At 55.2% G+C, this 21,538-nt stretch overlaps 1 protein-coding gene across 3 annotated transcripts in view; it reads left to right on the top strand.

The window, feature by feature from the left end:
- MYH14 (myosin heavy chain 14) overlaps window positions 1-21,538 on the top strand; it is an 83,064-nt gene that overhangs the window by 50,115 nt on the left and 11,411 nt on the right. For all 3 annotated transcript variants that reach the window (XM_036307096.1, XM_036307094.1, XM_036307095.1), the window contains exons 22-34: window positions 419-550; window positions 1,232-1,438; window positions 3,861-3,998; window positions 6,211-6,334; window positions 6,878-7,049; window positions 8,998-9,210; window positions 9,747-9,891; window positions 10,944-11,150; window positions 13,455-13,559; window positions 13,651-13,803; window positions 14,998-15,246; window positions 17,670-17,882; window positions 20,538-20,750. In XM_036307096.1, coding sequence (XP_036162989.1) covers window positions 419-550; window positions 1,232-1,438; window positions 3,861-3,998; window positions 6,211-6,334; window positions 6,878-7,049; window positions 8,998-9,210; window positions 9,747-9,891; window positions 10,944-11,150; window positions 13,455-13,559; window positions 13,651-13,803; window positions 14,998-15,246; window positions 17,670-17,882; window positions 20,538-20,750 — 2,271 coding nt within the window. The remainder of the gene's footprint in view (window positions 1-418; window positions 551-1,231; window positions 1,439-3,860; window positions 3,999-6,210; window positions 6,335-6,877; window positions 7,050-8,997; window positions 9,211-9,746; window positions 9,892-10,943; window positions 11,151-13,454; window positions 13,560-13,650; window positions 13,804-14,997; window positions 15,247-17,669; window positions 17,883-20,537; window positions 20,751-21,538) is intronic.

A 21,538-nucleotide genomic window follows, 5' to 3' on the forward strand; every position in this document is an offset into this window, starting at 1 on the left:
GGAGGCGATGGAGCAGAAATGTGGCCAGGGGAGGGCGGTTTGTGAAACGTCATTTGGGTGATGGGTGCGCACCGTGTAAGGTGCGTTTCTCTCCTTGGACCCGGGGCCGAGGACTCTGAGAAACGCCTGCTGCTGGGTACCAGTGTCGCTTGTGTACAAAGGGTTCACTTAGCAAAAAGGAAACACGGACAGGGCTGCTCGCCCTGTTCCCGTACCCGGAAACCCTGCTATGGCCGCCCCCCACCCCCACCCCCGCCCCCTGTATAGATGGGACCCTGCCGTGCCTGCCAGGTCCCTCACTGGCCGGTGGAGGAGCTGGCCTTGCAGCCCAGGAGTCCGGCCCTTATTCAGAGCGTGAGCTCTTGGCTCCCGGGCCAAGCGGCCTCCCAGACACTCCGCCACCTTGACCTCCCCGTAGGTGAAGCCGCTGCTGCAGGTGACCCGGCAGGATGAGGTGCTGCAGGCGCGGGCGCAGGAGCTGCAGAAAGTGCAGGAGCTCCAGCAGCAGAGCGCCCGCGAGGTGGGCGAGCTCCAGAGCCGGCTGACACAGGTGAGGGGGCGGGGCCGTGGGGCGGGCGGGGCTTGCTGGAGGGGCGGGGTTGTGGGCGGGACCAGGTTACAGGGGGCGGGGCTTGTGGCTGAGTGGGATGTGCGGGGGGTGTAGCCAGGGTATTGGGTGGGGGGCTGGTTCCCTGGGCTAAGATGCTCAGAGGGCGGGGCAGGGGACCAGCCGGGTAGCAGGATGCTGGTAGGCAGGCGGTGGGCTTCTCTTCCTCTCCAGGATTTCTGGTATCTTAAAATAAGGCTGAAGCAAACCTCTGGAGCATTTGCCTGTTTGCTTTTCCTGCACTACTTCCCTTGGCTAAATTGCTGGGCGTGGGAGTATTAAATGAAATGTGAGGTGGTGGAAAGGCTTTCCTGGGGCTGTCTCGCGGGGGGACTGGAGGCGGGGAGGCTGGGGGGAATGTCCATTGGGAGAGGACGAGGCCTGAGTGTGTTGGGGCTACAGGGACAGAGAGGAGGGACAAAGCAAAGGGAGTCGGGGGGGGGGCCCAGAAGGGACAGGCCTGGGGACCCATGGGGTCATCCTGAGATGAGGACCTGGGGGAGGAATGGGGTTGGGGGCTGTACCTCAAAGAACAAATCAGGGGGCAGGAGGGACCTGGTGCTCCACTGAGGGCCGTCCTGGGGGCGCTGCCTGCTGACCTCTGACCTCCCACCCCACCCCCAGCTGGAAGAGGAGCGCACCCGCCTGGCAGAGCAGCTCCGAGCAGAGGCAGAGCTGTGCGCTGAGGCCGAGGAGACCCGGGGGCGGCTGGCAGCCCGCAAGCAGGAGCTGGAGCTGGTGGTGTCGGAGCTGGAGGCCCGCGTGGGGGAGGAGGAGGAGTGCAGCCGCCAGCTGCAGCACGAGAAGAAGAGGCTGCAGCAGCACATACAGGTCTGGTCCCCACAGGCCCCCTCCCCCTCCTCCTCCCGTCTGTCCACCCTGCCTCCCTTTGTTTCTGCAGTGTCTCTTTTGGCCATACATTTGCAGGAAAAAAACCTCAAAGTGGATCAAGCAGAAAGAACTCTTTTTTGGGTTTAAATACTGGGAGACTCCAGAAAGAATAAGCTTCAGGCATGGCTGGATCCAGGTGCTGAAGTCAGCTCCTCCGTACTCGGCCTCTGTCCATCCGGCTCCATGGGCCTACGTGCCACTGCATTCCCAGGCAGGCGCCCTCCCGTGGTTGGCCTTCAAAGCCCAGCGCGTAGTTTACGCTTAAGGCACATCTCAGTTCAGGGGCCACGTTTGCATGGGCAATACTTCAAGTGCATTTACATCTCATCATTTGTTCAGTTGGAGAAGTTGATTTACATACCCAGGTTGTTCCAAACATACTTAAAAAAGTTTTCCAGGGATTGATTGGGCGTCTGACTTTAAATTTAAAATAAACACAATGAAATAAAAAGGGAGATTCAGTTGCTCGTTCACACTGGCCACGCTAAGAGCTAGGGAGTGGGTTTGTTTTTAAAAAATACTTTTATCGATTTTATTTATTTTTTTATTTTACCGATTTTAGAGTGGAAGGGAGAGGGAGCATCATTGATTAGCTGCCTCCTGCATGTCCCCATGCCCCCCACTGGGAATCAAGCCCACAGCCTGGGCATGGGGACCTCCTGGTCCTTGGTCGACGCTCAACCACTGAGCCACAAGGGCTGGGCAAACTGGAGTGTTTTGCTTTTTTTAAATATATTTTTATTGATTTCACAGAGGAAGGGAGAGGGAGGGATAGAAATATCCATGATGAGAGAGAATCATGGATCGGCTGCCTCCTGCACGCCCCCCACTGGGGAGTGAGCCTGCAATCCAGGCACGTGCCCGGAACCGAACCCGGGACCCTCTAGTCCACAGGCCGATGCTCTATCCACTGAGCCAAACCGGTCAGGGCAGGAGTGTTTGAATTGCCTCCTCCTTACCTGGTTGGTGAGGGTGGGATCCTGCCCTTTGGTTACGGATTTGGCCTAACAGGCGAGGCAGGCAGCAGGTTATTAGTCGAGAATACTCACAGCTGAGTGAGCGGAGACCACGCCACAGAGAGCCGCGTGGGGGCGCACTGGGGAGGATGAATGAGCCGTGGCCGTGGGAGGCAGGCTTTGTACCAACAAGAGGGCGAGGTGGCCCTGTTCCTGCAGGAAGCAGGGATTGGTTTGTTTGACTAATTCCAGCTGGCAGGCGCCTGAGAGCCAGTCTGTGGGGACCAGCAGGCCTGTGCCTGGCCCCTGTCTTACAGCGGGCTCCCTGCTAGGGGCGCTGATCCCAGGAGCAGAGCGGGCAGGCGGTTGGGCCGCTGTAGGTCCCCCCCAATTTTACCAGCTGTCAAGGCAGCTCATAATATTGCATCATAGTTTCTGGTTTCACACCAAGGCCTCCACATGTGCCAGTCACCGCCGTAGGGGACGGTGCCCACCGACGCGATCTGTTCATTTATTATTTATTGATCAAGATCTTCACACACACAACAATGCAGCTTCCACAGGACGGAGAAGTGTTTTGTTGATCCTCACCCGAGGGCAATTTTCTCATTGATCTTTAGAGAGAGCGGAAGGGAAGAGGAGAGACACAGAGAGAGAAGCATTTATGTGAGAGAGACACATCGATTGGTTGCCTCCAGCACGTGCCCCGACCTGGGGTCTGGGGGATGAATCCACAACCCGGGTACCCACTCTTGGCTGGAAATCGAACCTGTGACCCTCTGGTACACGGGCTGATGATCTACCATTGAGCGACACTGGCCAGGGCCAATTATTTTTTAATTCAATTGAAAAGTTTTTCTTTATTTAGCGACTTATAATAAATGTTTACTCCTGGGCCTTGAGAGAATATTTGGGATTGTACAGAAGTGAGGAACAGCCAGGGAAGGACAGGAGGTTTTTAGGTGAGAGACCAAGATTTAGAACAAAGACTTCTTTATTCAGGGCCAAATATTTTTTTTAGAGAGAGTAAAGGCGAGAGCGAGAGCGGTAGAGGGACATCCATCAGTTGCCTTCTGTACCCAACTTCACTGGGAATCGAACCCACAACCTTTCGGTGCACGGGATGTTGCTCCAACCAACTGAGCCACCCGGCCAGGGCCAGGACAAAGGCTTTCTATCTCTCCTCGGTGCCTAGAACAGTGCCTGGCACACACGAGGCACTCAGTAAATGCTTGCTGAGCTGATGAATGAAACAGACCAGGAAGGGTTTTATCCTTCCCAGCGTCGTGCGGAGTGTGGACCTGTCTGAGCCGCCAGCCCGGGGGTCCATGGACCATCCCCTCCCCACCCTCCCCATCACACCAGCCCCCGGCCCCTGGGTCCTCACTGCCCTCCTCCCACCCCAGGAGCTGGAGACCCACCTGGAGGCCGAGGAGGGGGCCCGGCAGAAGCTGCAGCTGGAGAAGGTGACGACGGAGGCAAAGCTGAAGAAATTTGAGGAGGATCTGCTGCTCCTGGAGGACCAGAACACCAAGCTGAGCAAGGTCGGTGGCCCGGAGCCCCCACGGGGGGAGGGGGAGCGCTGGTGGCGCCTGGGCTCCTGTCTGCCTCTGCCCCCAGCCGGCCCTGCCTCCAGGGTCTTGCTCACTCTCCGTCTGGGCTGTGTTTCCTGGAGCCCTTTCTCTCTCCTCGTCTCCCTTTGTCACACGGTCACCCAGGCAGCCATGACTGGGCAACAACACCGTTTCATTGCGTCCCATCGTCCTGGGGGTCGGCTGCCAGGGCCCCCTGTCCGCCTGTGGCCCTCGCGACGGTCACCGTCACAGGGTGGCTGGACTGGATGTCTGGTGTCTCCGTGCTCCTGTGTGGCCTCTGTCCCCCCGGCGGAGCCGGAGTGTCTGACACAGCAGCGCGGGGCTCCGGGAGAGGGAGGCAGGAGCAGTGGCCTCCCTCCCATTGAATCCTGTCTGCCGCGCAGGTGTCGGCAAACGTTTCCAGATGGTGAACATCTGTGGGCCATTCCGCTTCTGCCACAACCACTCCGTTATTTTATCTTATTTTTAAAAATATATATTTTTATTGATTTCAGGGAGAAGGAGAGAGAGAGAGAGATAGAAATATCAATGAGAGAGAATCACTGATTGACTGCCTCCTGCACGCCCCACACTGGGGACCAAGCCTGCAACCTGGGCATGTGCCCTGACTGGGAATCAAACTGTGACCTCCTGGTTCATAGGCCAATGCTCAACCACTGAGCCACACCAGCTCGGCCAATTCTTTTTTATTTTATTTTAAAATTTGTTGATTTGAGAGAGAGAGAGACATCGATTTGTTGTGCCACTTCTTTGTGCATCCATTGGTTGATTCCTGTACGTGCCCCGACTGGGAATCAAACCCGCCACCTTGGCGTGCCAGGACGACATGGTAACCCACTGAGCTACCCGGCCGGGGCACAGCCACTTAATCCCATTATTGTAGCGAGAGAGCGGCCACAGACCATGCATCACCGAATGGGGGTGTCTGTGTCCCAGTGGAACTTTAGGTATAAAAGCAGGCGCCAGGCTGCATTTGGCCTGCACACTGGTTTGCAGACCCCTGAGCTTAAAGCAGCCACAGATTCAAGAGGTGGGGAGTTAGACTCCATGTCAGAAAGGCACACGGGGAAGAATCTGCCACCGTCTGTAACCAGCCACAGCCTGGGCTGCGCTGGGCACGGGGGATATGGCATGGAACTAACTGGAAAGCCATCGGCGCCCTCACAGGGGAGAGGGGGCTGCGTCCCCAGAGGAAATCGATGTGATCGCACTTTGTAACTTAATTATAAGCTGTGTCGGAACAGGACAGAAAACTGCGGGGGGGGGGAGGGGGGGCATAGTCTGTTCCCGGCATCAGGGTGACCTGGGAGCTCCATGGTGCACGGGGGCTTTCTGGAACATGCCTGTATAGATTTCGGAAACTGCTCACGGTTGGAAAAGTACTGCTCCGGCCTGTGCTTCTCAAACCCCGTGTGCCCCGGAACCCCGTGGGGAGCTGGTGGAAGCAGACTGATGGAGCAGGTCTGGGTGGGGCGAGAGTCAGCTTCGGAGGCTGACGCTGTGGGTCCGTGATCCCTGCTTCGGGCCGCAGCAAGGGTCCGGCGCTCACACAGGGATGGGTCAGGCGCAAAGGACGTTGGCCACAGTATCGTTTATAAGAGCAAGTGATTAGACCCCCAGCCGGTTTGGCTCCATGGATAGAGGGCCCGCCTGCAGACTGACAGGCCCAGGTTCGATTCCTGTCAGGGGCTCGGACCTCGGTTGCAGGCTCAATCCCTGGCCCTGGCGGAGGCAACCAATCGCTGTGTCCCTCTCACATCGATGTTTCTCTCTGTCTCCCCCCCTCCCTCCCACTCTCTCTGGAAATCAGTGGAAAAGTATCCTCAGGTGAAAACTTAAAAAAAAATAAAATAAAATAAAAAAGAGCAAATGATTAGAATCTCCCTCAGGGCCCATCAGGGGCTGGCGGTCAGTGAATGGTGCTGTGTTTCCAGTAATGGACGCCTACACTCACCGTGTGGATCGGGCCAGAGAACAGACCTTAGCAAGCATGTCCAACTCAAAGGCTAACACGGGCCAAATACACGAGGCATGTGGCCCGCGGGCCGCGAGTCTGACATGTTTGCCTTAGAGAATGGAAGGGGGGAAGGGGTTGGGGCAGGAGGACAGGGCAGAATGGAGGCGGCAGACCCGCTGATGCCCCCGCCTCCCCCGCCCTCAGGAGCGGAGGCTGCTGGAGGAACGGCTGGCCGAGTTCTCCTCCCAGGCCGCCGAGGAGGAGGAGAAGGTCAAGAGCCTCAATAAGCTGCGACTGAAATACGAGGCGACGATTGCGGACATGGAGGGTGAGCGTCGCCCGTCCGCAGTGGGGGCTGTGCATGCGCCTGGGGGACCTCGGGCCAGCCGCCTGTGCCGCGGGGCCTCAGTGGTTCTATCTGCTAAATGGGGCAGGAAAGGAGGCTGGAGACAGGTTGGGTGTCTTCTCAGCGCTGAGTTTCTGTCTCGCTCAGGGCCATTCTCTTTGGTGTCCTGGGTCACACTCTCTCTGACTGTCCCACCCACTGTTTCAGACATATTTTTGTCTCTGTCCCTTGCAATGCACTCGGAATCAGAAGCCAAAGGGACCAAGTGCAGGAGGTGGCTGGGGAGACAGGGGAGAGGGCAGGGCAGAGAGAGGCAGTGAGCAGGAGCAGGGGCTGTCCTTTCTGCGGGGAGGACAGTCTGGGGTCTGGCCCAGGGTCTGGGGCGCTCCCCGAGAGGCGGAAGCTGGAAAGAGGAGGCTGAGCTGAGCCTCACACACCCGGCAAGGGAGGGCGGGACCGTGGGTCTCCGTGGGAGCTGCGGCTGTGGGTGTGGAGCCCTCGCACATGGTCCCCTCCCGCCCCCAGACCGCCTGCGGAAGGAGGAGAAGGGCCGCCAGGAGCTGGAGAAGCTGAAGCGGCGGCTGGATGGCGAGAGCTCGGAGCTGCAGGAGCAGATGGTGGAGCAGCAGCAGCGGGTGGAGGAGCTGCGGGCCCAGCTGGGCCGCAAGGAGGAGGAGCTGCAGGCCGCCTTGGCCAGGTGCCCTGGGGAAGGGGGAGGAGCGCTTGGCAGGGCGCCAGGCACAAAGCACAGCCTGCCGGTGAGATCCTCCCGGTGCAGAGCCCAGCGGAGAACCACGCACAGCCGTGCGCACGCCGCCCCCTCTGAGCCTCAGTGTCCCCTTGTGTAAAACGGCCCGGGGGGCTCCAGCCCCGCCTGCTTAAGGGAAAAGTGAACAGAGGCCCCTGGTGTCTAGTAACTTGCATGGTTCTGGGTCAGAATAGAGGCCAGAAAATGCGTTTTCTTCTCCCCCTACTCCCCTCCCAACCCCGAGCAGCCCAGAGTCAGTGACTTGATAAGAGGTCTGACCATCTGAGGAATCATAATCATTACGACAGCCATTCACGATTATTGAGCGCCTACTGTGTGCCGGATAGGGCAGTGGGTTTTTTAGATGCTTTTGACCCACTGTGCTTCATGCAAACTGAGACGCCTTGATTATAGGAAAGATGTGCTTCTTAGAATCGCTGGTACACGGTGTGTGTGTGGTTAAGAACACAGAACTGGAGTCTGACTTCTGGGTTCCGTTCCTGGCCATGTGACCTCACCCAAGAGACATTACCTCTGTGGCCTCAGATTCTTCATCTGTAAAATGGGGGTTAGTGTAGAATTAAATAAGAAGGTGCTCATTGAACGCTTGGCACACCCTGGGCCCTCGGTAAAGGCTGGGTGTGTCTGTTAACCACTTTTCATTATTTTATTCCTGTGGTCTTATTATTTTCTCCTTTTTAAAATTATATTTTTATTGATTTCAGGGAGGAAGGGAGAGGGAGAGAGAAAAACACCAATGATGAGAGAGAATCATTGATCGGCTGCCTACTGCACACCCCCCACTGGGGATCGAGCCCACAACCCGGGCATGTGCCCTTGGCCAGAATCGAACCCGGGACCCTTCAGTTTGCAGGCCGACGCTCTATCCACTGAGCCAAACTGGCTAGGGCTCCAGAATGTTTTCATCGCCCCCAAAAGGAGGCCCGGTGTCCACTAAGCTGTCACTCCCATTCCCCGCCCCCCCAGCCCCTGGCACCACCAACCCGCTTACTGTCCACATAGGACTTTCCTATTCTTTTTTTTTTAATGTGTTTTTATTGATTTTGAGAGAGAGAGAAAGGGAGAGGGAGAGAGAGACAGAGAGGGAGAAACATTGATGTGAGAGAGAAACATTGATCGGTTGCCTCCAGCACACATCCTGACCAGGGATGGAACCCGAGACCCAGGCATGTGCCCTGGCCTGGAATCGAATTCAGCCAGCTCCCATTCAGTGCACAGGACGATGCCCAACCCACTGAGCCACACCGGCCAGGCAGACTTTCCTGTTCTTATCAAGAGGGGATCATACAGCAGGTCGCCTTTTGCACTCCCGTCGATTTTGTCACCATTCCCCGCAGCAACCCTGGGAGGTGGCTGTTCACGTCCTCTCACAGGCCAGGACCTGCCGTTCAGAGAGGCTGTCACTTGCCAGGCAGATGGTGGCCCGGCAGGGGATGCAAACCCATCTGCACAGCCCCGGCCTGCGCTGGCCCTCCATTCAGTTCTCTCTGCAAGAGGCTGTGTCCCTTAGGGCTCATGAGGTGGGTCTGTGCGGTCAGCTCTGCCACTCACTGACCGTGTGACCTGGGCTAGGCCTTTCCCTGCCCTGTGCCTCAGTTTCCTCATTTGTCATAAGCACTGAATGAGACCATGGAGTAAAGGGCTTGCGTGTGGTAGGAGCTTCATAAATGTCCCTGGGATTACTATCAGCGTCGTTCCCATTTTACAGCTAGGTAAACTGAGGCTGAGTACTGGAGGCACATGCCCAGGGGCAGAGCTAAATTTGAACCTCAAGACGAATCGCCCCAAAGTCCTCATCTGGCCTCTTCGCCCCGAGAAGTCATCCTGCCCCCTGCCTGCTCCTGTGGCTAACTCCTTGGTCCTCGTCTGCCCCCAGGGTGGAGGAGGAGGGCGGGGCCCGCGCCCTGCTGCTCAAATCCCTGCGGGAGGCGCAAGCAGGACTGTCCGAGGCCCAGGAAGACCTGGAGGCTGAGCGTTTGGCCAGGGCCAAGGCCGAGAAGCAGCGGCGGGACCTGGGCGAGGAGCTGGAGGCCCTGCGGGGCGAGCTGGAGGACACGCTGGACTCCACCAATGCCCAGCAGGAGCTCCGGTGAGGCGGGCTGCCCTCGGCCGGCACAGCCTGGGCACGTGCGGGGCGGGGGAGGGGAGAAGGACTCGGTGAGAATTCTCCATCTACACAGAGATTTAGTAATTCAGCAATTGGTTATTGAGTACCAGCTCTGGCCAACCTGGGGTTAGAGATGAGTCACACCCAGGCATTGCCCCCTGGAACTTCCAGTCTAGGGGGAGGCAGATTTGGGCACAGAACAGACCCAATCCAGGACAAAGCCTGCTTTAATGGAGTACCATTGCATGTGCCCCTAAGGCACATCTGTGGGAGGGAGTTCAGGAAGACTTCCCTGAGAAGGGGCCTTTTGAACAGGGTTTTGAAGGATGAGTAGGAGTTCACCCTTAAAGCCACATTCCTTGCACAGCATCATTGCCTAGATTCTTTAAGGAATGTAGCATGAGGTCCCCATCCTTGGAGAGAAAGAATAAAAACAAGCACAACTCGCTATCAGGGGCTCCCCCAAAGTCCTTGCCTTCCTCTGTTCTGAAATTCTGTCCCCTCTCCCTGCCCCGAAGGTCCAAGAGGGAACAGGAGGTGACGGAGTTGAAGAAGGCTCTGGAGGAGGAGACCCGCATTCATGAGATGGCGGTGCAGGAGCTGAGGCAGCGCCACGGCCAGGCGCTGGGAGAGCTGGCGGAACAGCTGGAGCAGGCCCGGAGGGTGAGTTAGGGCAGGAGGGGGGGTTGGGAGGTAGAGGGTGAGGGCAGTTCTGGGGGCCATGGTGCTGGGTTGGAGGAGGTACCGCTGGCTGGTTCTAGGCTGGCCCATCTGTTTAGGGTTCTTTCCTTACGTATTCATGTCCTCACTTCCCCTTCATTCAGCATTCACTGAGCGCACACTGTGTTCCAGGGATGGTACTAGGCACCCAGCAGTGAACAAAACAACCAACGCTCCCTCCCCTGTGGGGTGCGCGTTCTGGCAGGAGCGGCAGAGAGCAGACAATATAAACTTTCATAATAGCTGTTGGGGTTCTAAGTGCTGTGGGAAAACGAGGGCCCGGAAGAGGGGATCAGGGGCGAGGTGGGCGGTTTGTGATTTTAAGCAGAACCTTGGAGGGACTGGGTGAGAAGGAGACATCGAATTAAGAAACTGAGGGAGGTGCCTGGCCACGGTGGCTCAGTGGTTGACCTATGACCCAGTAGGTCACGGTTCGATTCTCGGTCAGGGCACATGCCCAGGCTGCGGGCTCAATCCCCAGTGTGGGACTTGCAGGAGGCAGCCCATCCATGATACTCTCTCATCATTGATGTTTCTTTTCTTTTTTTAATACATTTTTATTGATTTCAGAGAGGAAGGGAGAGGGAGAGAAAGATAGAAACATCAGTGATGAGAGAGAATCATGGATCGACTGCCTCCTGCATGCCCCACACTGGGGATCGAGCCCGCAACCTGGGCATGTGCCCTGACCAGGAATCGAATCATGACCTTCTTGTTCATAGGTCGATGCTCAACCACTGAGCCATGCCAGCTGCACTCATCATTGATGTTTCCATCTCTCTCTCTCCTTTTCCCTTCCTCTCTGAAATCCATAAAAATATATTTAAATATATATATTTTAAAACTGAGGGAGGTGAGTTGAGCCATCCCGGCATCAGAGGGAAGTGAGTTCCAGGTAGCGGGAAGAGCCAGTGCAAAGGCCCTGAGGCAGGAATGTGCCCGGCCTGGTTGGTGGGGGAACCTTAAACCTTTGCTTGTTTCTCTCCCCCTGCCAGGGCAAAGGTGTCTGGGACAAGACCCGGCTGGCTCTGGAGACCGAGGTGTCTGAGCTGCGGGCAGAGCTGAGTAACCTGCAGGCCTCGCGGCAGGAGGGTGAGCAGCGGAGGCGCCGCCTGGAGTCACAGCTTCAGGAGGTGCAGGGCCGGGCCGGCGACGGGGAGCGGGCACGCGCAGAGGCTGCGGAGAAGCTGCAGCGAGCCCAGGTGAGCGGGGCCGCGGTGGTCTCTGCTCTGTGACCTTGAGTGAGACCACCTCTCTGGGCTTCTGTTCGGTCCACGTCGGCCCTGTTGTCCGTCCCTTCCAACTTTTCCAACATCATCACGCGCGCGTGGCTAGTATTTGGAGAGAGGTTACTACGTACCAAACATCCTGTGTATTTCACGGCATCCTCCCGACTCCTCTTTGGTGGCAGTGCTAATCCTGTTCCCACTTTACGTACGAGGAAACTGAGGCCCAGGGAGGTGAGCTTGATTGTCTAAAGCAGTGGTTCTCAACCTTCTGGCCCTTTAAATACAGTTCCTCATGTGGTGACCCAACCATAAAATTATTTTCGTTGCTACTTCGTACCTGTCATGTTGCTACTGTTGTGAATCGTCATGTAAATATCTGATATGCAGGATGGTCTTAGGCGACCCCTGGGAAAGGGTCGTTCGACCGCCAAAGGGGTCGGGACCCACAGGTTGAGAACCGCTGGTCTAAAGTCATTCAGAGCTGAGACTTGAGCCCAGGCCTGCCTGACCCTGTAGCTCTTAACCCTGCCACAGCCCAGCCTCCACTCTTCTCTTTGGGCCTTAAATGATCCGTGGTCTGATTAGAAGAGGCCACTGTGAATGCCTGGAACCGTGTGAGGACAATACCATTCTGTGACTACGAGGCGAGCAGCGGGCTCTGGGCTTTTTAACTAAACGACCAATACCTGTTCGTTACTGAGGACACAGACAGCAAAAAGAACAGAGGGAAGACTGACCTTAATTCCCCAATACCCCCCCCCCCGGCCCCCCTGCCCAGGGGAAAACACCCCACCGCTACACTTCTTAATTTCCAGATGAAAAGTGTGTGTTCATTAGAGTAAAGGTTAGGCTGCTATAACAAAGAGACCCCAGAAATCATCATCTTGAATAAAATACACGTCTTTCCCTCTCCAGAAACAGGCTCAAACCCTAGCTGGTTTAGCTTAGTGGATAGAGTGTCAGCCTGCGGCTGAAAGGGTCCCAGGTTTGATTCCAGTCAAGGGCACATGCCCGGGTTGTGGGCTCGATCCCCAGTGGGGGGCGTGCAGGAGGCAGCCAATCAATGATTCTCTCTCATCATTGATGTTTCTCTCTCTCCCTCTTTCTTCCTCTCTGAAATCAATAAAAATATTTTAAAAAGAAAAAGGCTCAAGGTAAGCATTTGAGGCTGGCGGGACCCTATGCTCCATGCGGTCACTCAAGAGCCCGGTCACTATTCCCGAGGGCGTTGACCTCGCCATCTTCAGAGTGGAATCTGGGTTGTGGGCACATCTGTGCTCCAGCTGAGGAAGGGACAGAATTTGCATACATCACTTGCTTGCATGTCATTGGCCATACCATAATCACATGACCACAGCTCACTGCAAGGGAGGCTGGGAAATGTAGTTTCTAGCTGACAGTCATGGGCCTGGTTAATAGCCGGTCAAAGTGAGACCAAGGGAGAATGGATCTGGGGGGACCACAAGGGTCCATCCCAAATGGACCCATGCTATGCAGCCACCACTGTGCCAAGCACTTGGCATATTGCAGGAGTAAAAGTGGCACCAAGAGTCCAGTTTGGTGGCTGAGGGCAGAACTTCTATCCGGAAGTTTCTTTAGTGTTGGGGATTTTCTGTATTTGTGCTATCCACTTGGCTAGTGAGCCCTTGAAATGTGGCCAAGTACAGTGAGGAACTGGATTTTTGCTTTTATTTCGTTTTAGTGTAAATGGCTGCATCTGGCTGGTGGCTGCCATCTCGGACAGCTCAGCTCCAGAGCCATTCTGCCTGGGCTCAAATCTCAGTTCCACCAGCTATAGCTGTGTGCTCCCAGGCACCTTTCCTGACCTCTCTGTGCCTCAGCTTTCCTTTATGAAAACTGGGAATAATAGTGGTATCTGCCTCTGAGGGTTGGTGTGTGAATCCAGTGAGCCAAAAGTTGTAAAGCCCTTAGAATAGTTCCTGGGCACATTCCGTTTATCCACTCACCAGTTGATGAATATTTGAGTTGTTTCTACCTTTCTCTATTGTGATGTTGTGACTAATGCTGCTATGAACGTCCCTGTACATGTGTTTGCTTGGACATATGTTTTCATTTCTCTTGGGTTCACACCTCAGAGCGGAATTGCTAGGCAATAGGCAGACTCTATGTTTAACCGTTGGAGGAACTGCCAGACTGTTTTCCACAGTGGCTGTGCCAGTCACATTCCCACCAGCCGTGTGGTAGGGATTGGAGGTGGAGGAGCCGCTGGGGTCGGCTGGGTGGAAGCCGCCATTGGAAGGTGCCCCTTTCCCACAGGCTGAACTCGAGAACGTGTCTGGGGCACTGAGTGAGGCCGAGTCCAGAGCCATCAGGCTGAGCAAGGAGCTGAGCAGCACAGAGGCCCAGCTGCACGATGCCCAGGTGACCTCCCCCCCCCCCGGCCCCGCCCCTGTGCCCAGCCCCTCCCACCTTTCTGCCCACACCTGACCTCCATTCTCCCCCCCACCTACAGGAGCTTCTGCAGGAGGAGACCAGGGCAAAGCTGGCCTTGGGGTCCCGGGTGCGAGCCTTGGAGGCTGACGTGTCCGGGCTACGGGAGCAGCTGGAGGAGGAGGCGGCCGCCAGGGAGCGGGCCGGCCGTGAGCTGCAGACCGCCCAGGTCCAGGTGAGAAGTCCTGGGGGGAGACCAGGGGACACTTAGTCCCCCAACCTGCTCCTGCTGGTTCCCTGGCTCAGAGACGGCCCCATTATCCGACCAGTCAGAGCCCAGACTTCTGGGTGCCCATCCCGCCTCTGACTGTCACTCAGCCCCACAACCCGTCGGTGCAGAGCCCGGACTTTCTGTTTTATCGCCCACTTTCCGTCTACACCGCCCAGCCCCGCTGAGGCCCCCGGATCCTCCTCTCAGCCTCCCTTCACGCCCCCCTGCCTCCAGTCTCTCCTCTCTCTTCCGGCTCATTCTCCGCGCGGTCTTCCTGCCCCAGAGCTGGCCCTGCCCTCCCCTTGCTGACAGCCCGGCCATGGCTCCCGGCTCCCCTGGCCAAGCGCATGCCTCTCCGCCAGGCGTCGGAGGCCTTGCATTCTCTGGTCCTCCCCTTTGTCTTCGGCTGCATTCCTCTCTCCTCTCCTTCCCCACTTCGCTTGGGAAACCCGTTTCATTCTTCAGGACTCAGCGTCAGCACCCCCTATCGTGGGAAGTCCCTGGCCACCCTCCTCTGAGCTCCCACAACCCTCTTTCTCCCCATTCCCACGCCAATCACCCTGGGCTGGAACACTCTCTGCCCATGAGTCCCCCCACCACCAAATGGGGAGCTCCTTTAAAGGGGGACCCTGAGTTAGATCTGGTCCCCAACATGGGCCAACAGAGAGCCTGGTTTATGGGAGGCCTTGAGCAATGCCTGCTGAATGAATGAGCATGGAGTGCATGCCTGCAAATGTCCTCCTTCAACTGGCAAACCCCTGTGTATACTTTAAGATCCATTGCAAATGCCCCCTCCTCCAGGAAGTCTCCCTTAAATGTTCTAAACAGATGCTAAGCCCCTCCTGAGGACTCCCCTGGCTCCCATACCTTAGCCGCCGTCACCCTGGCTGCGACACTCAGTTCTCTCCATCAGACTGGGGGTTCCCCAGAGCCCAGGTCTGACTCACCGTCTTGGTCCCAGAGGGAATAGTTTTAATCTCCTGGGAAAGCTGAGGGTCGTAGAACTCACAGCCTCAACCCTTCTCCAGTGCAGTGAGCCATTTCCCTCTTCAGGCCTCAGTCTCCTCATCTGGGAACTGGGGCGCTACCAGCTCACACCTTGGTCACAGCCATGACTGCCACCACCCTCTCTCTCCCCCCCCACCCCCCACCCCCCAGCTCTCAGAGTGGCGGCGGCGCCAGGAGGAGGAGGCAGGGGCACTGGAGGCAGGCGAGGAGGCTCGGCGCCGGGCTGCCCGCGAGGCCGAGGCCCTGATGCAGCGCCTGACAGAAAAGACGGAGGCGGTGGAGCGGCTGGAGCGGGGCCGCCGGCGGCTGCAGCAGGAGCTGGACGACGCCACCATGGACCTGGAGCAACAGCGGCAGCTCGTGAGCACGCTGGAGAAGAAGCAGCGCAAATTCGACCAGGTGGGCCCCCTCGGTACCCCGTACCCCGTTACTCTGCTGGGCCGGCAGGATGCTAATCCTGCCTCCCAGGGTCACTGTGGGCAGTGAGGAATGTGTGATGTCACAGCTCCACTGTGAACTTGGGGGGGCGGGGATCCTAGGGCAAGATGCTTCTTCCCTCTGAGTCTATAAAATAAGACACCCATTGGCAGCCCTTCCTTTTCCTCCCAAACATGTCCTGAAGGTGCACCAAAGGGTGCTGGCGAGGATTAAATGAAATACATCTCACTGCTCCTGCCGGCTCTCCGTGTGCCTTGGGGAAGCGGCTTTCCCCATTTCAGCCTCAGTGTGCCCATCTAGGAAATGGGGATAATAACAAGCATGGGGCGATCTGAAGATGAAATAAATATCACACAACCCCAGCGCATTAAGATCAGCCAGCCTGGAGTTTTGGATCTCAGCTCAGTCCCTTCCAGGCTGTGTGGCTGGGCAAACTGCTCCACCCTCTCTGAGCCTGGTGTTTTTTTTCATCTAGAAAATGGAGGCATCACTATTGTGCCTTCACTTTTGAAAGCTATTTTCGCTGGATAGAGAATTCTAGGTAAACAGTTTTGTTCTTTCAGCACTTGGGAGAGATCATCCCATGATCTCTGGCTTCCATCGTCTCAAGTGAAAAGTTAGCAGACATTGAAATCATGGTTTCCCTGAGGGTCACGTGATATGTTTTTTCTAGCTGGTTTCAGTTTGTTCTCTTTATCGTTGGTATTTGACAATATGTACCTCTTCTAGGTCCTACACATTTTCATATGTATTTCGGAATCAGTTTGTCAGTTTCTGCACCACAAAAATCCTCCTGATTTGAGATTGCGTTGAATCTCTAGGTCAATTTGGAAGGAACTGACATCTTAATAATATTGAGTTTTCCGGCCCAGGAACATGGTCCATTTATTTAGATCTTTATTTTTTGTAAATATATTTTTTATTGATTTCAGAGAGGAAGGGAGAAGGAGAGGGATAGAAACATCAATGATAAGAGAGAATCATTGACCAGCTGCCTCCTGCACACCCCCTGCTGGGGATCAAGCCTACAACCAGGGCATGTGCCCTAGCGGGGCCCCAACCCGGAATGGAACCATGATCTCCTGATTCCCTGGTCAATGCTCAACCACGGAGCTACGCTAGCCGGCTTAGATCTTTTTGGGGGAGAGTGGAATGGGGGCTTAGACTTTTAATTTAGCTCCGGAATATTTTGTAATTTTCAGTGTATATCTTTCACATCTTTTTTCAGATTTATTTCTAAGCATTTTATATTTTTGATGCTATTTTAATGGTATTGTTTTTGTTTCAGTTTCTGACTGCTAGTGTATAGAAATACAAGCAATTTTTGTATATTTTGATATTGTTTCCTACAATCTAGCTATAGTCGCTCATTAGTGCTGGTAGATTTTTTTTTTTCTAGATCCCATTGGGCTTCTTCCAGTTCCAAACACATGTATGTTTGACTGCCTGGTGCTGGCTTGTGGGTTATTAAACCTCTGTTAATTTTTTTAAAATATATTTTTATTGATTTCAGAGAGGAAGGGAGAAGGAGAGAGAGATGGAAACATCAATGATGAGAAAGAATCATTGATTGGCTGCCTCCTGGAGGCCCCCTCCTGGGGATCGAGCCCACAACCCTGGCATGTGCCCTTGACCGGAATTGAACCCAGGACCCTTCAGTCCGCAAGCTGATGCTCTATCCACTGAGCCAAACCACCTAGGACTGTTAATTTTTTTACACTTTTTTTTTTTCTTCACTCTATTTGGATCATTTCTGTTGACCTGTTTTCTAGTGCACTAATTCTTCTGTGTCTAATCTGCCCTCAGTCTCTTCCATGGACATTTTGAGTTTGGAAATTATAGTTTTTAGTTCTGATTGGTTCTGTTTCACCATTTCTAATCCCTCCTGAAATAACCATCTCTTCATCCATTGTATCCGTCTTGTCCTGAAACTTACTTATCATAGCCCTTGTGTGATGATATCAAGGTCATCTGTGGATCTATTTTCATGGACTGATTTTTCTCTTGACTGAGTCCACCCTCTTCCTTGCTTTGCCTCTATTGTAAATGTTATTGTTTTAAATCACTGTGCCTGCAAAGAAAACAGTAAAGGTTCAAGTACATTTTTGAAATATAGGTATATGTTTTCTTCTATCACTTCCCCAAAAGGAAGCAACCCTTTCCTCTGTTCAGTGTCCACAGTGAGCAGCTGATGAGTTTGACCCATTGAAGAGCGGAGCTAGTTTGCAATCTTAATCCCTCTACCTCCCTCTTGTGTCTCTGCCTCTGCCCGTCTGCCTGTCTGTCTGTCTGTCTCTATCCCTGGCTGCTCCCTATTCCCCACCCCCTTGTACACTCCTTTCAGCTAATCTATTTCCCCCACCCTGTCTCCCGCAACCCCCAAGCTCCTGGCAGAGGAGAAGGCCGCTGTGCTGCGGGCGGTGGAGGAGCGCGAGCGGGTGGAGGCCGAGGGCCGGGAGCGTGAGGCCCGGACCCTGTCGCTGACCCGGGCGCTGGAGGAGGAGCAGGAAGCGCGTGAGGAGCTGGAGCGGCAGAACCGGGCCCTCCGGGCGGAGCTGGAGGCACTGCTGAGCAGCAAGGATGACGTGGGCAAGAGCGTGAGTGGGGCCCTCTCCCCAGACACCCCTGGGACAACTGCATGCACACGTGTGCTATCACATGTCACATGTTCATACACACGCACACAACAGGAGCAGAGCTGCTGACCAAACCCACGTGTTCACAGACACACAGACCATGTGGAGAATCTTCCGTCGAACACACATATTCACACACAACACGTGAGCGCTGCCCACAAAGGTATACCTGTCCGTGTGTGTGTCCATGGCATGTGAGGAGAATCTTCCATGAAGCACAGACATTCACATGTACACATAGAGCATGACCATCACTCGTCACACGTGTGTGTGAATATTCTGAGACAGAAAACATGGAGAGAATTTACTACAACACACACAGGCTGAGAATCACTCCCTAGACATGAGTATGTGCGCGCGCACACACACACACAGACCCACAGTGTGAGGAGTCCCCACCTCGTCACCCCGAAGCCCACACAGGCCTTCCCCCTCAGGCCTCTGTCTTCCCCCGACTCATACATCCCTCCAGGGCCTGTGAGGGGCACCCCAGGCCTTTTCCCAGGCCCCTCACCCAGCCAGTGCCCAGCCCTCTGAAAGGCCCACCCCCCCCCTTCATCCTTCCTTCACCCAATACATACGTTTGTGAGGCACCAGCCATGCCAGGCCCGGGGCAGAGCCACCTGCTTGATGACGGAGGCACTGACTGAATGCGTGTTTATTATTATTGTTAAATATGTTTTATTGATTTTTTACAGAGAGGGAGGGAGAGGGATAGAGTGTTAGAAACATCGATGAGAGAGAAGCATTGATCAGCTGCCTCCTGCACACCCCCTACTGGGGACGTGCCCGCAACCAAGGCACATGCCCTTGACCGGAATCGAACCTGGGACCCTTCCGCAGGCCGACGCTCTACCCAGTGAGCCAAACCGGCTAGGGCCTGAATGCGTGTTTTGTTGAGTCCCTGGGCTTTGGCGTCGATACAATGGAGCTTTTAGCCAGGCCTGGAGAGAACCCCCAAACTTGAAATGGACCTTTGGCCTGCACCCCCCATGATTGGAGCCAAAATCCAACTCATTCTCAAGCTACTAAAGCCTATCCTTGGGGGACACTGTCAGGTTATGTGGAGTGAGTCCAAGGGCCTTTTCTGGGAGAGAGGGTATTGATGTGACAAAGTTGGACTCCTTCATGTAAGCCAAGTTGATTGGCAGGTGCCAAATAGGAGGGGAGACCCGTGCCCCCCTCCAAGGGCTAAAAGTAGACACTGTCACGGACACATTCCCATGGGGGTCACTGAGCCGTGGTCACACCAGGCACAGTCCCTGCCCCGTGGAACCGCAGTGCAGTGTGGGAGGCGGGTGTTGCGAAAGGACCGTTAGGCACGTGTTAAATGACCATGTGATGAGGGGTGAGTCAGAGAGGGGCTCAGGGCCAGGAGTGTGGGTAACAGGGAGGCCCTGACGGGTCAAAGGACACTTCTCTGAGGACGCGACAAAGAGAGAGGGGGGAAGGGTTTCTCTCTAAGAATCCATAAGCCCAGATCTGTTTCACAGTGTATTTGTGTGTGTGTGTTTTTTAAATAATTTACGCTTCTCTGAAAGGTCTTGGGAGGCCCCCCCCCCAAGCTGAGATATCCTGGGGCAGTGGTCAGCAAACTCATTAGTCAACAGAGCCAAATATCAACAGCACAACGATTGAAATTTCTTTTGAGAGCCAAATTCTTTAAACTTAAACTATATAGGTAGGTACATTGTTATTAACTTAATTAGGGTACTCCTAAGCTGGCCTTTGCTAAAAATGTTTCCTTTTATAATAATAAAGCCACCAACACAAAATAATTACAATTCTTAAATTGATGACAAAAATACCTGTAGGATTTGCAGCTGATTGGAAAAATACAGGTAACTTTATGCTTCAAGTAGGTACTTTTGTCACCCGCGCGATTTGCGGACGCGACTAGCGCTAACCACTGCACAATGAGACTGCTGACTGACGGCTCACTCAACTCGTGCATGAATCGCGCGTGCCTCCCTCGCGCTGCGTATCCCGCGGCCCCACCTGCGCCCTGTCTCCCAGTCCCGACCGACCTACCGACACCCCCCACTTCTTCTAACACCACTTCTTCAAAATAGACTCGCCCAGGCCGACAACCGACTTCTGCGCATGGGCCACGAAGTTTCAATCGCACTGCACGTGCGCGCCCGCACGTGGTATTTTGTGGAAGAGCCACACTCAAGGGGCCAAAGAGCCGCATGTGGCTCCCGAGCCGCAGTTTGCCGACCACTGTCCTGGGGAGCCTGAAGATACATACCTTCAACCCATTTCCACACGAGATTCCCAAAGATGAAGTCCCAGTGAAATGAACTCACAATCCAAAATCACAAAACCCGTGAGAAAATAGCCCACCCTGAGTGAGTCAGCTGACCCAACAGACACTTGAATGGACTCAGGAGCTTTCAGATAATAGGATTATCATACTCAGGCTCTTCATAAAAGGCTTTTGAATGGCTCAGAATGAGACATAGTAAGTCTGTGTACAGGAAATGCTGGAGGCGTGAATGAGTGAACGAACTAGGATGGGCACATGGTTTGGGGTCCCCTCACTCCCCCAGGGCCCTGGCCTGCCCCCTCCTAGTGACCCCGGTGCCCCGTGCTCACTCCCTCTCCCCCCACCAGGTACATGAGCTGGAGCGAGCCCGCCGGGCGGCCGAACAGGCGGCCAGTGACCTGCGAACGCAGGTGACGGAGCTGGAGGACGAGCTGACGGCCGCCGAGGACGCCAAGCTGCGCCTGGAAGTGACCGTGCAGGCGCTCAAGGCCCAGCATGAGCGAGACCTGCAGGGCCGAGACGAGGCTGGCGAGGAGAGGCGGCGGCAGCTGGCCAAGCAGGTACCCGTGGGAGCTGCAGGGTGGCGTCCAGCTGGCTGTGCCTTGGGGCTTCCAGAGGGCGAGAGGCCGGAAGTCCCACCCTCCCACCTACCCACCTGCTCTCCAAGTCCCATCTGCTAGCCCACCAGCCTCCTCTTCCCCAACTCATTCCCCACCACGGCCCTAGCCCGCAGCACCCCCCTCCCCCCCCCCACGCACTCATCACGTGCTCACTGACCAGCTTGTCCACACCCTCTTCACCCACAACCTCACTCCCTCCTTCACTTCCTCTTCCACCTGCTTCCTCCTGTGTCACATCCATTCACCCCGCACCATTCATTCATTGCTCTTCAGTCCTGTGGTCTGTGTTGGGCGGGGCCTGTACCATGTGATGGGTGCTGAGCATGGGGGGCGGGCAGCTCTGAGTGTCAGAATGACCCCTAGGAGCTGGTGGGCAGCAGACTGGAGGGGGAGAAACTGGAGCTGGGAGGCCTGGAAAGAAATGGAGACCGTGACCCAGGCTGGGGGGTCTCTGAGTATTTTTTTTTTTAAATATATTTTATTGATTTTTTACAGAGAGGAAGGGAGAGAGATAGAGAGTTAGAAACATCGATGAGAGAGAAACATCGATCAGCTGCCTCCTGCACATCTCCCACTGGGGATGTGCCCGCAACCCAGGCACATGCCCTTGACCGGAACCGAACCTGGGACCCTTCAGTCCGCAGGCCGACGCTCTATCCACTGAGCCAAACCAGTTTCGGCATCTGAGTATTTTTTAAAAATATATTTTTATTAATTTCAGAGGGGAA

This window comes from Myotis myotis, unplaced genomic scaffold (assembly GCF_014108235.1).
Source record: "Myotis myotis isolate mMyoMyo1 unplaced genomic scaffold, mMyoMyo1.p scaffold_m19_p_45, whole genome shotgun sequence".
Classification (NCBI taxonomy): Eukaryota; Metazoa; Chordata; class Mammalia; order Chiroptera; family Vespertilionidae; genus Myotis; species Myotis myotis.